Below are 16,993 nucleotides of genomic sequence, written 5' to 3'. Positions count from 1 at the left end.
AAGCCGGTTTCTTTCTTCTCTGGACGTAGGGGACAGTAGCTTGAGAATCACTGGTTTCTTGTTTGTTGTTGGTGTTGAACATCTGTTCTCCCAGTAACACTTCTGAAATAAAATATCTACTAGTCATGGTCTTATTCTTTCTTAAAGGCACCGTGCGTGCATTCTCCTGATTCTGTTCCGATTCTGACTGCTTTATACCGCACAGTACATTTTTTTAAAATTCTCTAAATGAGCACAGTGAAAACGTGATTCCATTTTTGGTAGTTTGGGTTTATCTATGGGATCTTGATAGTCCTTGTATCTTTTTCCAGAGTGAATGTAAAGTAGCAAAATTCCGTGATTATGAAGAAAAACTCATTGTTTCTGCCTGGTACAATAAGGTGAGTTGACGTTCAGCCAGCGATTGGCTGTTGTGTTTATCAAACATTTTGACCATGAACCATAGGAGGAAATATATTTTATACCACAAATCAGTACCTGTACATGTTTACCTACATAACTGAATAGAAGTTGTACTCAGCTATCTCCTGTCATAGATTCTCTCTCTCTCTCTCTTTTTTAACGTTGATCATACTTAGAATTGTATATTTCAGTTTAATGTTTTTGGTTGATTTTGACCTTCTCAGAATCACTAAATTGATTTTGTGACTCCTCAGCCTTTAGTTGATACACACGAAGCACACCTGCAGCAGTTCATAAATATTTCAAAAATTATCTTATTTGAGTGAAAATATTTAATTTGTGCTTTATAATGGGTTTCTGTAGAAGTAGGAATATCTGTGCAATGCAAAATTAAGTGCTTCTAGTACTCACCATCTATTTTAACATCCCGTAAAGCCTCTTAAGTGTGTCTGTCACTGTGTTGTTGTTTTTTTTTTATCAGGAATACTCTTCAGTAACTGTCTGTCTTAACAAGGAGAGAGTAGTGTGAAATTATTTGAAGTGTATTTTATTTTGTCATCCTTACTATCGGCAAGATGTTTTCAAGCATTTCATGGTGTCTTTGGTTCTTTTGGGTTATTTTAATCCACAGAGAGAGTAACTCAGCCATTGTCTACTTTAGCTGCTGCTTGTTTATATGAGAGAATATCGGTTTATGGACTCTGTCCATGTGTGAACCCTGTGCTTTACCACATAGAACTGGTTGTCCTTCTTCAAATATGCCTGCTCTTTTATGCCCTGTACTTTTTGTCTGTGCTCTTTCCTTCTCTTCTCTATTTGGTAAAATCTGGCTTAATTTAGCAAGGCCTCGAAGGAAATTATATGTGAAATGTTCCCCGGAACCTTCCCTCATGAGTCAGTCATGACCAGGACCTAGTTAAGAACGGGAACTGTGTATTATTTTCTTTGTTCCTCTGTAGCCTCTTGATACATAAGTTATTAAAGATATTAGAGCCAAATAACACATTCTTTATTCATTTTCTACGCATGTCTTTTGAGCATTTACTGTATTCTGTGTATTACACTAGTTACTCATGGTTCTAAGCTTAGTAGAATTCTGTTATGTGGTCTAGTGAGAAAAAGTAATGATTTCTCGTACCAAGAAACCCAACATCCACAATTGCAGTAATTTGTTATGTATTTTTATGTAGATAGACGATAGTGAATTTAAATTATGATGGTTCTCAAATTTTGGCATGCATCAGAATATAGGTTAAAACACAAGTCATTGGACTCATCTGCAGAACTTCTGATTTAGTAGGTCTCGGAAGAATCTACAAGTTGAACTTGCATTTTTAACAAATTCCCAGTGGTGCGAATGATAACCTGGGGACCACGTTTGAGAACCATTGATCTAAGTTTTTCTGTGGTGCTTATAGTGGGTAGAGTGAAGGCCCAAACACAAAGATTTACTTTGGAACCTTTTTTTTATTGTTATAGTTAAGCTTAACTTTAGAATATTATCTTAAGCTACTGTTTTTAATGATTTCAAATTCAGTAGGTTAAAAGAGAGAAACTGGATTTTATGCTTTTGTTTCCTCTTCCTTGCTAACACGATGATGTACAGATTAATTAGCTTCCGAACCCTTTACTTTCTCTATAAAATGAGGAAAACGACAGCTTTGTAGAATTTGGGGGATTAAATGACTTAATATATGTGAAAAGCATTTTACAAACTCTAAATAGTCTTATTATTTGTTTGCTTATTTTTGTTCAGAGTCTAGCATTCCAGAAACTGGGGATGGAATCTAGACTTGTGAGCGGCGGTGGTGCTTGCAAAGACACTGGTGCGTGTACTCCCGCGCGGTCTTTCCTAGCACAGCAGCGGCACATCACCAACACCAGAAGAAATCTCTCTGTTAAAGTTCCTGCTACAACACCTGATTAAACTACAAAAGAAAACATAAACAGAAGTGCCCTTAAAATATTTTGTATCCTTCAGTTAACTGCCAGGTTGAAAAAGAAATTTATGATGGCGGATATCAACGATTTAAAAATCAGTATGCATAAAATTAATTTTGTCAGCTGACTTTGGAAACAAAATATAGAATTAGCTGTTTCTCTAAGGGAGCACATTTGAGTAATTGGTAGATGTAATTAGGCACACACCTCAAACGTTTGTCTTCTGAGAGTGTTACAATCTCATGTTGACTTGGTATATTTTAGTTGAGTGTCTTCACTTGTACCAGTAAGTTGGTTAATTTACAATGTGTAATCAGTAATAAGTAATTTAAAAATATATCCATATTTGTTTTGGTCCACATAATAATAGTCTTGAGGTAGGTACGTGGAGAACTATACAAGAGTTATATTTTTTGACTTGATATATATATATAAGGTTTTACCTCTATCCTCAAATCTGTCATCAGATGGGTCTATTTTATCACGTAATGGAAGATATAACATTTGGAAGATTGGACTTCTGCAATCTCTTCTGCCATAGTAAAAGTGACTAGTTGGAGATTTTGCAGATTCAGGAGACTTCGTAGTTCTTCTCTGTACCAGCTCTAAACAAGGCTTCTGTACAGCGTGGTTGACATGCTGACGGTATGGAGTGAACGGACTTTTATAAAAGGTGATTTTTCTAGTGGAAAGCAAGGCAAAAAGTATCATTTGTGTGAAACGTCCACACCTGTTTTAATATGATGATTATAATTACTGCTTTTAAGCATAAAATTATCAGGGCTGTTGTGGAAAAATATGCTAGAATAGTTTTTTCCGTGCATTGCAAGGAGATGGTGCAGTGAGGAAACAGTCTAGAATCCGTTTGATTTTTGTTTACGAATTAAGGAATCTCTCCGGGACTAAGTTCATGGTAGTCAGTCCACTTCTGTCCACAGCTCTTCTTTTCAGTGGTGTTGTTTTCTAATTTTGGGAGCCGTTTTTAAGAGTCACGCTTTAGAACTTTAGTTGAGTTAAATCTGTGCTGTCCAGTATTGTAGCCACAAGCCACGTGTGGCAATTTCAATAAAATTAATTAAGATGAAAAGTTCAGTTCCTTGGTCACATCAGCCACATTTCCAGATGCTCAACAGCCATGTGTGGCTGGTGGCTACAGTATTAAGAAAGTGCAGATATGAAAAATATCCTTCATTGCAAAAAGTTCTGTTGGCCAGTGCTGTACTAAACCTTTTTATAGTAACTTGGAAATACTCTTTGATGTTTGACAGCAAAAATAAAAAGGAGAAAAATGTTAGAACTATTTCAGATACAAAACGGAATTGAATTGTGACATAACGAGCAGTTTGCATTCCGTAGAGTTGAATACCTTAGGTTGTGACGTTCATTGTTGATCTTTCCAGTCGTTCAACAACTGCTTACCTATCAGCAGATGTCTGGACCAGGGGTCAGCAAACTTTTTTGTAAAGAGACAGACGGTAAATATTTTAGTAAATATTGTAGGCTTCCTGAGCCATATGAGCTGTCCCAAGTACTGGACTCTGCTATAGGCGTGAGAGCAGCAACCATAAGGAACATATATAAGCAAAATGGGTGGTGTTGTGTTTCAGTGCAATTTATACAAAAACTGGCAGTAGGACAGATTTGGCCTGCAGGCTGTAGACCCTGGTCTGGATTTTATTTTCAGCCTTTCTTTGCATATATGAATATTGTTCTATTTACAGTATTATTCATTTAGGTACTTGGTTTGTAGATTCTCTACCAGTAAATTTTTTCTAATCACTGACAGTGCAAGAATTTCCTACCGCAGTTAGGTCTCTTAAGATTAGGGAACAGCTACCAGGATGTGTTGTCGCATCAGGGTTACTTCTGTTGACTACCTCTTAGATTTTGATGTTTTTTTTATTGGTGCAATGATATCGTTGGTTGGCATTTTTGTATATTCTTAGACTGTGCTTGCCTGCAACTTTTAGTAAAATGAAATAGCCCTTTGAAAATATTTTAGCATGCTAATTAAAATTTTCCAAATATTATGGCATTTTGGTATATTTTGGTCAATGTAAGACATCTCCTTTGGTGTTTACTACTTGGTTATAATTGAGATTTTACAAGCTCTTCAATCTCCCTTTTATTGGAATTTATTGTAAAACATCAATTTCAATAAATTAATATTTTCACAATTGCTCATAAATTTTCAATTATTATATTTGGAATTTCTAAATAATTCATGCAATTTCTGAATTAGGACAGAAGGCTAGATTAGATTCTTTTTTTTAATAGAGAAAAAACGGATTTTGTGATTTATCACTTTTCTAGTTGATAAGTAGAATTTGAGACGTTCGATATAGAAGTATTTATACAAGAGTAATGTAAAGTTCTGTATTAATGTGATTAACCATATGGAAATTCAGGAACTGATCAGAAGTGAGATTCTTTTCCACATCTGGTTAATGTAGTGAGATTGACACCCTGTGGGTGGTGCAGCGTTATAAATATTCATCACGAACCATGATTTATACATGTCTGTGTTGTGAGGCTTGAGTGCATATGCCAGGGAACAGAAATCCAGCATTTCTCTGTTTGATAAGGAATTGAATGTCCCAGTGATAGAAGATGAAACTACAGACCAATTTGGAAATGATCCTTTAATTTTGGGCATTTGCTCTAAGGTTAATATTCCTCTTTTTAAAATAGAACATGTGTATACATATGATCACTTAATGTATTGAGAAATATTTGAAGTTCATTCTATTTTTTCAATGAATAAGGCTATTGAACTGATGATTTAGTATAGATTAAGAATTAATGTCTTATCTAGAAACATTAAACTGAGTATCCTTCATTAAAACGTCATCATCTTTGGTAACTGGATTGCTAATTGGAATGTTAGATAATGCTTCTACATCTACACCTCTTTCCGTATTTTGGCGCATTTGGCTCTCTGGGGCGGCTCTCAGGCCACAGTACTGTGTTGGGTTCTCCGTATGCATACTTAATGAGAAACATTCCTATGTAAAAATGTGTATGTTTGGTTGTATGCATACATTCCTATTGTGAACCTGTACATTGCAAAGAAGTAGTTTGGAAATTCGTAAAGCACAACCAGTAAAGAAAATAGTGTGCAGTTATTAAACTTGATGTAGCTTAAATGTTACGTTTAGTTTATAAAAGGTTCTTTCTATTTTCTATGGCAAAGACTTTGACACTTGAAAAATAGAAGCAATACTTGATTTATTTTTGTAAGTATTTAGGATATTATTTTAAATAAATGATTGTCCAATAACAATATAATAGTTGTGAAAGGTTTTAAATAAACTTCTTGATTTCTGTGTCTGACAGTTACAGTGGATTTTTTAGTGGGTACCAGTGCACGTTTATTTGCTGCTTTAAATAAAGGACTTCAAATATTTTGTTAAAGAAAAATAATTGCATTAATTTAATTCTTCTAATTTTGTTTTGCATTTGAATTTTTTGATGAATAAGAAGATGTGTAAAAGTGATTTGCTGGTGTTCCCTTTTATGTCTCTGGTTTCATCACTGTAATCTAGACATTTTGCATCATCATGAAGTCCAGAATATTTCTGGGTTTTCTTTGGCAGAGATTGCTACTTATCTCTCCATATCTGTTCTCCCCTTCTTCCTTTAGTGAGAATGCCGTATTTTTAGTTTGTTACATTTGCCATCAATGATGTGGGGGTGGACGCAGGAAGAGTAACTATTTCTCAGACTCCATTGTAACTAGGTGGGGCCTAGTTCTGGCCGAAAAGATGTGAATAGTAGTGAGGGGCAACCCTCAGGGACAGTGGAACAACAAGAAGGAAGGCACTTGGATCTCTGATACTGCCATTGAGTCATATCAGCTGTCACTTCCAGCCCAAATTTCTCTTAAGCAATTTTTTTTTAAAGCTATTTTTTTTTTTTTTGCCAGCATCCTACTTATTTCCTAATCTCTGCACGTTTGTTAAAATGAGTTGTGAAATTTTTAGGAAATGCAGGTGTTCCATGTTCTTGGAACGTGTTTTGGAAAAAAGGCTTAATTCTGTTGCTGTTAAGGGATGCTGAGTAAATACTTGTTTTATCACGTGAATGAAGTTCATGTGCCAGATATGCAAAAATGGAGAAAGAAGTGAAATCCCACCTCACTTGAGATTGATCCCCATGATCCCCAAAAAACATGATTCTATAATCTAACTTTCTGAACTTAGTGATAAATGCTGGCCCAACGTCATCACATAATCTTGTGATTAGTTCAGTAAGAGCAACCAAAGTTTCTTAACTTGCACTGACCAATATGGTGGCTGCTAGCCACAATGGATATTAAAACATAAATTTTAATGAAATTTTATTCCCTCACAGCCACACATGCCTCGTGGCTACAGTATTGAACAGTGCAAGTAAGAAAATTTCAGTCATCACAGAAAATTGAATTGAACAGCTCCGTTCTAGATGCCTAGGTTTACTTCACAGAAATGTAGTGAAGTAAAACTTTCAGACATCTTCCTGTACACAACGACCTGCTCAGAGACAGGCGCAGTTGGATTCTTAAGCTGGTTATGGTTTTGACGGTGAAGCACTCCACTCTCTCGTCACCTGGGCTATCAGTAAGTAGTAAAAGCTGCTTTAGATGTCTTGCCTCTTCAACTCAAATATTTCCCTCTTCCATAAATCCTTCCAAGGTTTCTCAAACAAGATGAGAGCTATTTTTCTAAAATTTTCCAACTCTGCCTTTGTGACCTTAATGTGATCTACTACTTTTTTTCTCAAATGTCTGTCCCACTATACTAAGTTTCTTGAGATCATTGGCCATATCTGGTTCATCTCTGTTTCCCCCAAAACACTTGGCACAGTATCTTCTACACAGTCAGTACGTATGTACTAGGTGAACTAGACTTGTCGATGATGCAGAGAATGTTTTCTTTAGAAATCCAGTCTCAAGATGCTCTGAAGAGATAAGGGAAGTGCATTGAAGGAGCATCTGAATAGACAAGAAATTAAGAAATCCTCCATCCATGGACTCAATGAATAAACTGCCACACATGGATCAATACCTCTGAGAGAAATCCGGAAAAACAGTTGAGAGAGACTTGTGCATACTAGGTGACTAAGGAAATACCCACATTGAAACAGGTAGGCAAAGCTGAAACACCCTCTCACCATAAACCCTGACCCTGGCAATGTGCTATGCAATTGGAAGGAGACCCCCAACAACCAGCTTCTCCCTGGGGAGTGGAAGGTTTGGACCATACATCTAGCATCCCAACTTTTATGGCTGCTATCTGAAGAACTAGGTTCTAACTAAGCCATTTCTGGGAGCTGATGAGGCCTGGTATTTGCTAATCTCCTAGGATCTCAAAGAACAAGGACGTGGTTTTATTTTTATTTTTTTATTTTGTATTTATTTAAATTTAATTAACCAACATATAATACATTATTAGTTTTTGATATAGTGTTCAGTGATTCATTAGTTGCGTATAACATGCAGCACTCATCACATCACCTGCCCTCCTTAATGCCCATCACCCAGTTACCCTGCCCCCCCCCAACCCTCAGTTTGTTTCCCAGAGTCAAGAGCCTGTCATGGTGCATCTCCCTCTCTGATTTCTTCATTCAGTTTTCCCTCCCTTCCCCTATGATCCTCTGTACTTTCTTATGTTCTGCATATGAGTGAAACCATGATAATTGTCTTTCTCTGGTTGACTTATTTCACTTAGCATAATACCCTCCACTTAAACAAGGACATGGTTTTAAATTGGTGCACACACACTTCCTGGGGCTCTTCCCCTGGCTCAGTGCTGAGTGGCAGGCAATAAAGCTCCCTGGAGGGGTTTGACTGCACATCTAGCACTNTTTCCCTGCTGCCTGAGGATTTGCCTACTAACTAGACTGCTGTAGATGCTGATGGGGTGGCAATTACCAGTCCCCTGGGAGCTTGAGCAGGCTTGTGAGCACTTTCTGTAGCTTCTCCCCGTGGCTCATTCCAGTGAAAAAACCAAGCTTTCAGCTTCTCCCTGGAAGGAGTTGAACTATACATCTACTACCCTGACTTTTCCAGCTGCTGCCTGACTGTCTAACTTCTAACTTTCTTGTCCCTAGGAACTGACAAGGCCCAGCCTTCACTAGTCCCTTTGGGTCTACAGGGAAAGTGGCAGTTTTGAATGACCCAGCAGGCTCTTGTTAGACTCCTCGTCTCAGCTCACTCTGCAATAAAATCCAGCATCTCTCTGAAGGGAGACTGTATACCGCTGCCCTGACTTTTCCAATTGCTGCCTAATAGTTCGGCTTCTAACTTGCCTGTTTCTGGGAGCTGACTGCACAGGTAATGACTAATCTTTTGGGATTTTTGAACAGGTGTATGGGCACTATATCCAGCATGAACAGCAATAAAACCAAGTTCCCAGCCTTTCCCTAGAAGGAGTTCAACTTCACACCTAACCTCCCTCCCCCCAGCCTTTTCAGCTGCTACCCAAGGGACTAGCTTCTAACCCAGCTATGTATGAGACCTAGCATGACCCAGCACTTGCTAGGACCCTGGGGGCAACAAAGAACAAAACAACCGTTTGCAAGTGTGTGTGGTCTAAATGAGGGAGCAGGAATTTGCCACAACTCTCCCCAGCTCAATGTAGAGGAAGTGAGTGATAAACTCCTGCTCCCAGCTTCCCCCTGAGGAGAGAAGGAATTGGACCACACACCTAGTGCTCCAAACTTTTCCAGCTGCTACGTGAGGAATTGTCTTTTATCTCACCTGTCTTGAGGCACTGACAGGACTTGGCATACTCTATTCTCTTGGGGGCCACTAAAAACAAAGATGGAAGCTTGGATAGGCACAAAGGTTTAAGAGGCATTCAGAATCTCTAGCCAGGCTGATTTGTGAGGCTCATCTCCTATACGAGGCCAATCTGTGAAGACTGGGAGAGGTGGGGGGTGTTTTATCTAATGTGCAAAAACCAACATAGAGTGTCAACGAAAATGAAGAAAGAGGAAAGTCTGTTCTGGATAAAAGAACAAGGTAAATCTCCAGAAACTGACCCTAATGAATGGAGATTTCTAATTTACCTAACAGGGACATAAAAATAATGATCATAAAGATGTTCACCGAAGTCAGGAGAACAACGCATGAGCTAAGTAAGAATGTCAGCAAAAAGAAAATATTAAAAAATACCAAACAGAAATCACAGAGTTGAAGAACTCTATGTAACTGAATGAAATGAAATGAAATGAAATGAAATGAAATGAAATGAAATGAAATGAAAAATTCAAAAATAAGCTTTAGTGACAGACTAGACTAAGCAGAAGAAAGTATCAACAAACTAGAAGGTCATTGGAAATCATTTGGTAAAATGGGCAAAAGGACAAAAGGATGGAAAAGTGAAGATAGCTTATGAGACTTAGAGGATACTCATTATGGGAGTCCCAGAAGGAAGAAAGAGAAATGGGCAGAAAGCTTATTCAAAGAAAGAATACCTGAAAACTTTCCAAACCTGGAAGTATGGAAATCTAGACCCACAAGACCCAAATGATACCAAATAAGATGAAACAGATTCACATCAAGACACATTATAATCAAATTGTCAAAAGTTAAAGACAGGATTTTTAAACAGCAAGAGAAAAATGACATGTTACACACTAGGGAAGTCCCTTAAGATTATGGGCAGATTTTTCAGAAGAAATCTTGCAGTGCAGAAGGGAGTGGGATGATATATTCAGAAAGCTGAAAGAAAAAAAAAAAAATCCCGCCAGCCAGGAATGCTTATCCTGACAAACCTGTCCTTCAAAAATAAAGGGGAGGTGAAGATTGTTAGATAAACAAAAGCTGGAGGAATTCATCACCACTAACCTGCCTGAAAAGAAATACTAAAGGGAGTTCTTCAAGTTGAAATGAAAGAATGCTAAATAGCAACACAAGAGCATAGGGAAGTATGAAAATCATTGGCCAAGGTAAATATAATGTTATATTACTTTACAGTGGTGGGTAAATGACAAAAGTATTAACAATAACTATAAATGATGTTAATGGATACACAGTATAAATGGATGTAAATTGTGACATCATTAACATATAATGTTGGGGGAGAAGAGAGGTAAAAGTGTAGAGATTTGTTTATAAGTGAAGTTACCCACTTGGAATTGACTGTTATGATAATTTATGTAAGCCCCATAGAAAAATACTTACAGAAGTTACATAAAAGAATATGAGGAAAAAATTAAAGCCCATCAATAGAAAAAAAAAATACACAAAGGAAAACAGCAGGAGAGAAGAAGAAGAAAAGAACTACAAAATAAATCATGTAACAATAGGATAATAATAAATTCTTCTGTATCAATAGTTATTTTAAATGAAAATTGATTAAACTTTTCAATCAAAAGATATAGAACAGCTGAATGGATTAAAAAACCCAGGACTTTGTGCTATCCATAAGAAAGAATAAAGTAGGCTAGAAAGTAAAGGGGTAATAGAAATGGAAGACAGTTCTTTCCTATGGCAACCAGAAGAAATCAGGAGTATTTTTCAACCTTTAAAAAAAGAAGGAAGGAAACACTGCCATTTGCAACCAGGGTAAGCCTGGAGGACATCACACTCAGTGAAAGAAGACAGTGAAAGACAAATACTGCATGATATCACTTAATTGTGAAATCTGAAACGCCAAACTCATAAAAACAGGATGTAAAACCATGGTTGCCCAGGGGCTGGAGGGTGGGGGAAATGGGGTGGTAATCATTAAAGGGTACAAAGGTTCAGTTATGTGGGGTGAATAAGTTCTGGAGATCTAATGTACATATGGTGGTGACAGTTAACAATACTGCATTTCATACTTGAAATTTCTAAGAGGATAGATCTTAAGCCCCCTGCCTGCCCTCCCCCACACACAAAGTGAACTATAGAGATGATGGATAAGTTATGTAGCTTGAGCGTAACGATTTTTTTCACAATGCGTACTTACATAGAAAAACAAGTTATACACTATACATATATGCAAAATTGTCTCCTATTAAAGCCTTTTAAATTGAGATAATTAGAATTTATTAATATTTTAAAGTTGTTAAAAATAGCTTATCCTCAGTGATTCGTTTCGTGAATCCAATGTCTGGGTGTCCTCGGGGAGTTTCTGTTGTTTGCTCTGTATCCTGTGTGTCGGCCATAGTTTGCTGTTTCTTTACATGGTTCATAATTGGTTTGTTAAAAATCTGACATTTTAAATGATATAATGTGGAGACTCTGGAAATCAGGAACCACCCAGGCCTGTTATTGTGACTGTTGCCGTTTTTGTTGCTTCTTGTTTGGTGACTTTCTAGGATAAATTCTGTAAAATTTCTGTCCTCCGTCATGCGAAGCGGCTGGATGTCCCGCTCTGTTGTACTGCGTTCAGCTCATGTTTGGTTACGTCTTGGACATGCCACAAGGTAGTTTACAACTCTGTCTTCGCTTTAATTTCCTTCCTATGCAGAGCCTCGAGGTCAGCCAGAATGAGGGATTAGGGCCTTCTCCGGGCCTTCCTGGCCCCGCACACAGTCCTTGCATGTGCCCGGCCTTTTAGATTCCCAGAAGTATGGTAGAGCTGTTTGCAGCTCCCGTGGACATCTCCTTCCCCAGTTGTCCCTTTTAACCCCCTTGTCAGCACCAGCTGGTATCACCACCTGGTTACCGCGGTGTTGCACAACTGTTACCGATTTTTCAACAAATGCCTTACAGTGTGGTTCGCACAGACTCAACTTTGCATCAGGTAAATAAAGACAAGCCCCGAGAATGGGGCTTTTCGGGGAACTGCCAGACAGGTGAAATAGTGACAGCTGTCTGGTCACGGGCCTTTGGGGTGCTCCAAACCCATCCTCCTCCCTCCAGCGGTTACTTGGCGCTAGGTTTTCTCAGCTCCATGGTTGTGAGGCTGCTGTTTTTTAAGGGGACTGCATAGCCGGGGAGAAGAGAATGGGAATAGGGTAAGTTAAAATGCCACCGTGCCTGTTGTTGTTACTGAGATCCAGCTCTTTTATTTTAATTTTTTGCCACCTTAAACAAATGCTCAGATTGTTGAAAGACTTTGGTTACTACTCAGAGTTCTGGGAACGTGGATTTTGACAACTTTTGTTAGTTTTCTAGCTGCTTTTATGGAGGAGTGGCTTTTTGAAGGTCCTTACTTTGATTTCAGAAGATCTCTCCGCAGGTCAGATTTCTGGAACTAGAATGGATCTTAGCATACAGTCTTTGAATGTGAAGTGAAGGCACATAGAGCTCAGAGACTTGCTACGTAGCAGCAGGAAATGTCTGACACCCTGCACCTTTAGTGCTCCTGCTCTGCCTTAGTCACTTGGCTGCTCTCGCCCTTCCTACAGGTCCAGCCAACATTTACTGAGCATCTGCTATGCACCAAAACTGTCAGGGACTGAGCCTGTGTGAGCAAGGCACAACTGCCCCCAAAAAACTCAGTGTAACTGGGAGATGACATGGATAAAGGAAATGAAAGCTTTTGAATAAAATCCTCAGAGAATGGAGGAGGGAGCAACCAACTGGCTGAGTGTCAAGAAAAATGTCTTTGAAGAGTTGACATTTAGGCTGGGTCTGCCAAGTGTCATGAGATACTTCTTACAGAATAAAATAGCTTATATAGAAACATGAAGATGACAAAGGACCTAGTCTGTCTAGAGAATTGATTGGAGTTCACTTGTTTGGCAGAAATACTAAAAGAAGTGATTGATGAGGTGAGCAGGTTTCAGATCACAAACATTATCATACACCCAGCCGAGGAGGCCCACACATACGGCCGTGCACAGTCCAAACGCAGAGGGCGCCATTCCCCTAGACTCCCAATGATGGCACCCTGGGGTTTCACCATGCAGCAGTCCATCAGAGGATTTATGATAATCCTGTAGTCGATAGGGAGAAATATTGTTCTGTGAACCCAGCAAGGAAAATGTCAAATTGTCTAGGAAGAAAGGTATAGAAATAACTGAAGTTTTTGTCTGAAATAACTATAACAGCATTACAACTACAATTTAATCTATTATATGCCAAGCACCCTGTGGCTTTGTTTAATATAACATATAACATATAATTATATATATAATATATAATATAAATTTATATGTTTAATATGTATTAAAATAACATTTTATATGTAGTATGTATACTATATGTATATATACGTATAGAGAGAGACACACAGGCATATTTGGTGTTCACAGTAACTACAAACATAAATATATATGGGCCTCTCAATTAAAATGCTGATGTATCGGACAGTTTAGGATAACTTATGCTGCGTAACCAACAATCCCAAAATTCTAGTGGCTCACAGCAAAATAGGTTTGTCTGATTGCATGTCCGTCTTGAGTCAGCTGTGACCCTGCTTTATTTCTTTGTCACCGGATGTAGGCTGACAGACCTTTATCTGGGACATTGCTGGTCTCACGGCAGAGAAAAAAGAGACACGTTGAACTCGTGGAACTTCCGCTCATTTTATGGAGCAATTGACGTGGCCGTTCTTGGATGTATCACGGCGATTATACAAAACTGTCCCACGGGGAGGAGTACCACAAGGAAAGGCAACCCAGGGAGGGATGGTGGCTCTTTTGATCAGTTTCGTAATTTACCAGAGTAGGTGTTAATTAATTCTATTTTGTGGATTAGGATGTGAGTTCAGGAAAGTAAAGTAGCCTGTTGAATTCACAGGCAAAAGTTAATAAATGGTAAAACCTGGCACTGAATTCAGGCCTGGCCCCCAGGTCATCTGACTGTCTGTGCTATACTCCTCCACCACCTTGAAGCTTTTAATGTTGTTTTATGTACATCAGAGCCCTGTGATATCTTTGGACCTTTGATATATTTGGACTAAGAGAGGCCTCTGTTCTGACCCTGACTGTTGCAACAGGCATCATCAGTGATCCCACGCCGGCCCCTGAAGGTGGCCCTTTGCATTTGACCCTTTATTCTTGCTTAATTTCTTATCTGCTTCAAAAGCAGAGGGAAAAGTTCTTAGCTATGATGAATGCACAAAAACACAGTGTGACCCAGATAGTACAAAATACCCATCCAGGGACATTAGCCTATACTTGAGAAATAAGCATGGGGAAGAGGAATAGGTGGCCCCATTCCAGAAAGCTACCTGGGAAATGGAACAGAGACAGGGAAGAACAGGCTTGCACTCCTCTACTGTGTTCCTGAAGGATTACAACAGAAGTTGGCATGAGGACTGAGAAATAGGTCATTGGAATGAGGTGACAAGGACAAAAGGGTAATGGCAGAGGTCTGACTGGGAGTGATAGGTCCAGTCTAGCACCAGCCCATAATTACTCTACCTTACTTTATTTATTAATTCACTATTTTTTTTTTGAGCCCTGTCATATTCCAGGCACTGTTCTTGAATACGACAGATACTCTTCCTGACCTCGAGGAATGTAATTAACTAAGAATGCATCTGAAAACATAGTGACTTAAAACAATAACCATTTAACTCATAGATCTAAGGTTGGCAGTTTAGGCTGGGTTCAGTTGGGCAGTTCCTGTCTCCGCTGGGATCACTCATGCATTTGCATTCAGCTGCTGGATATGCTTGGGTCCAGCTCATCTCAGATGCTCATAGCACAACTCTGGTGCTCGGCCAGCTGTCAGCTAGGGATGCAGCAGCAATGACTGGGCCATGGGTTTCTCATCATCCATCAGGGTTACATGGGCTTGTTTAAATGGTGGTAGTAGAGTTCCAGTAGAGCAGGACGAAGCACACAAGGTCTCTACCTTAGGGAAAAAAGATCTTCTATATGGTTTAGTCTAGTTTAGCAGGTGTTTTTGTGTGTGTTTGCATTGGGGTTGGCGTCAAAACTCCATGGACCATCAGTGTTACCTGGCCTTCAATTTTCGGGCCATCATCTCCCCTCAGCAACTACCTGCAGAAGGATTGAGCAGGGTTCCTGCATTTCTGGTTCCCTTCTATGAAATACTGTACCAGGGCTCAGCTGAGTTTGGGTGGTAATACTTACTAATCAAAAGCTGACCATCTATTTGCAAGAAAAGTTCGCACTCACCCCATAGTTAAATCCAATGTGGACAGCTTGAGAATAAATGTCTGATAGAGGAATGAAGGCAAAGAGGTACCCTTAAGGATGGAATATAATTCCACATTGTTTCCCAAACCCGTTCCCCACGTTTAGTTGGTAGTGGTCACACTCTGCTTAGTCCTGATTCCAAAGCCAAGGTAGTGTTTCCTTAGGTAAACCACAGAAACTGTAGAAATAGGGGGTAACAGCTCCCTGGCTGACTTCCCCGAGGGCCATTCTGATGTGGGAGCAAGATAAAGCTTGCAGAGTGCTACCAAGGGTGAGAGCATTTGTGGCCAGCCTCTGGCTGCCCCAGAGTCCATATTCTAACTCTTATCAATCATTTGGCACCACTGTGACCTGAGCCACCTCCACAGGCTAGAAGCAAATCCATGTCTAAAGAAGGACGCAGGAAAGAGGCAGATTTCAGCTATAATTTTTATGATCAGCTGCGTGGTTTCCCAAGCCACTCAAATTCCATTATTCCCTCTGATTCTCACAACAGCTCTTCCTTCAGAGGAGGACTCATTATATGCTTTTCCTCTCCTGGATGAAAAGGGAAATCATTTACACCATGAAAGATCTGCTCAAGACTCCATCAGAGGGGACAGCAAGACTGGGATTTGGGTCGTGCTTCCTCTGAGTCCCAGTTCCTGTGACTGTCCCTCAGAGTCACTCCCCATTCTGTCACCTCCCTCCTGAGCAGGCTCCAGTGCCTTCAGAGGACACAGCACTCCTCCTGCTCTCCTTTCTCCTCTCCCTCCCTGACAACTTCATGCCCGAGGGACTGCGCAGAGTCGGTGGTTGACTGGGGAGATGGTGAGGCCCGTTCTGAACTTCAGGCTCAGCTGCTCATTGTTTGGGGGCCTGAAGGTAAATTTTTGCACGAGGGAAGTGAAGAAGATAAACAGCTCAGACTTGGCCAACTGCTCTCCAAGGCATACCCTCTTTCCTGAAAGACAAAGCATAAGACAAGTCATCTTCCCATTTGGTGTGGGTGCACAGCTAGGACTGACATCTTCCACTTCTCGAAAAACCTAAGCAGAAGAAGGGGCTGGTAGGCCCCAGAGCTTTATGTACAGAGGCCCATTTAATCTGACAACCACCCAGGCCAAAGTCTGGACTCAAAAATTCCATTGCTTTCGAGGGTCAGGCAGCTGACCCACAGGGTGTAGGACAAAAGAGGAGGGAGGCCTGGGTTGACCTCAAAAGTGGATGTGTAGCCAAAAAGCTTTTCAAAATCAATCAGCAAACAACACTAGCAGGGAGCAAAACAAAAAACTCTGTGTTGATTGATTTTTTTCATTCCTTAAAACTAGAAAAGTATAAGCCAGTAAATATCAGAGCAGGGTTTCTAAAGTGCAAAATATTTTTCCCTTATGTCATGTTTTCCTCCCTAATGACTTGGGATCCCATGGCCATGGATGGTCCTCTACATTGGAATTATCTCAGGCTCACTCCTTGAATAGTCCTTATACACAGTGGTCCTTCCCCCAGTGGGGTGTTTGCTTCTAAGATGGGGCCCTTGCTGCACCCCTTGGCCCACAGTTGGTACCATCCTAGCCTCATCCCATTCCCTGTTATGCGGGGGAGGACCTGGAGACAGAAGGGAGATCCAGTTCAACTCCTT

At 39.7% G+C, this 16,993-nt stretch overlaps 2 protein-coding genes across 2 annotated transcripts in view; one reads left to right on the top strand and one right to left on the bottom strand.

Annotated features, from left to right (window-relative positions):
* HOOK1 (hook microtubule tethering protein 1) overlaps positions 1–4,516 on the top strand; it is a 61,598-nt gene extending 57,082 nt beyond the window's left edge. Inside the window, exons 21-22 of the mRNA XM_040627224.1 lie at positions 312–380; positions 2,159–4,516. Coding sequence (XP_040483158.1) covers positions 312–380; positions 2,159–2,329 — 240 coding nt within the window. The 3' untranslated portion in view covers positions 2,330–4,516. The remainder of the gene's footprint in view (positions 1–311; positions 381–2,158) is intronic.
* An 11,277-nt stretch (positions 4,517–15,793) lies between these two features.
* LOC103663082 (cytochrome P450 2J2) overlaps positions 15,794–16,993 on the bottom strand; it is a 32,831-nt gene continuing 31,631 nt past the window's right edge. The window contains exon 9 of the mRNA XM_008690805.2: positions 15,794–16,315. Within this exon, the coding sequence (XP_008689027.1) occupies positions 16,137–16,315 (179 nt within the window). The 3' untranslated portion in view covers positions 15,794–16,136. The remainder of the gene's footprint in view (positions 16,316–16,993) is intronic.

Source organism: Ursus maritimus, unplaced genomic scaffold (genome assembly GCF_017311325.1).
Source record: "Ursus maritimus isolate PB19 unplaced genomic scaffold, ASM1731132v1 scaffold_12, whole genome shotgun sequence".
Lineage (NCBI taxonomy): Eukaryota > Metazoa > Chordata > Mammalia > Carnivora > Ursidae > Ursus > Ursus maritimus.
Note: the sequence above shows the minus strand (reverse complement) of the source record. Positions and strands in the feature narration are given on the sequence as shown.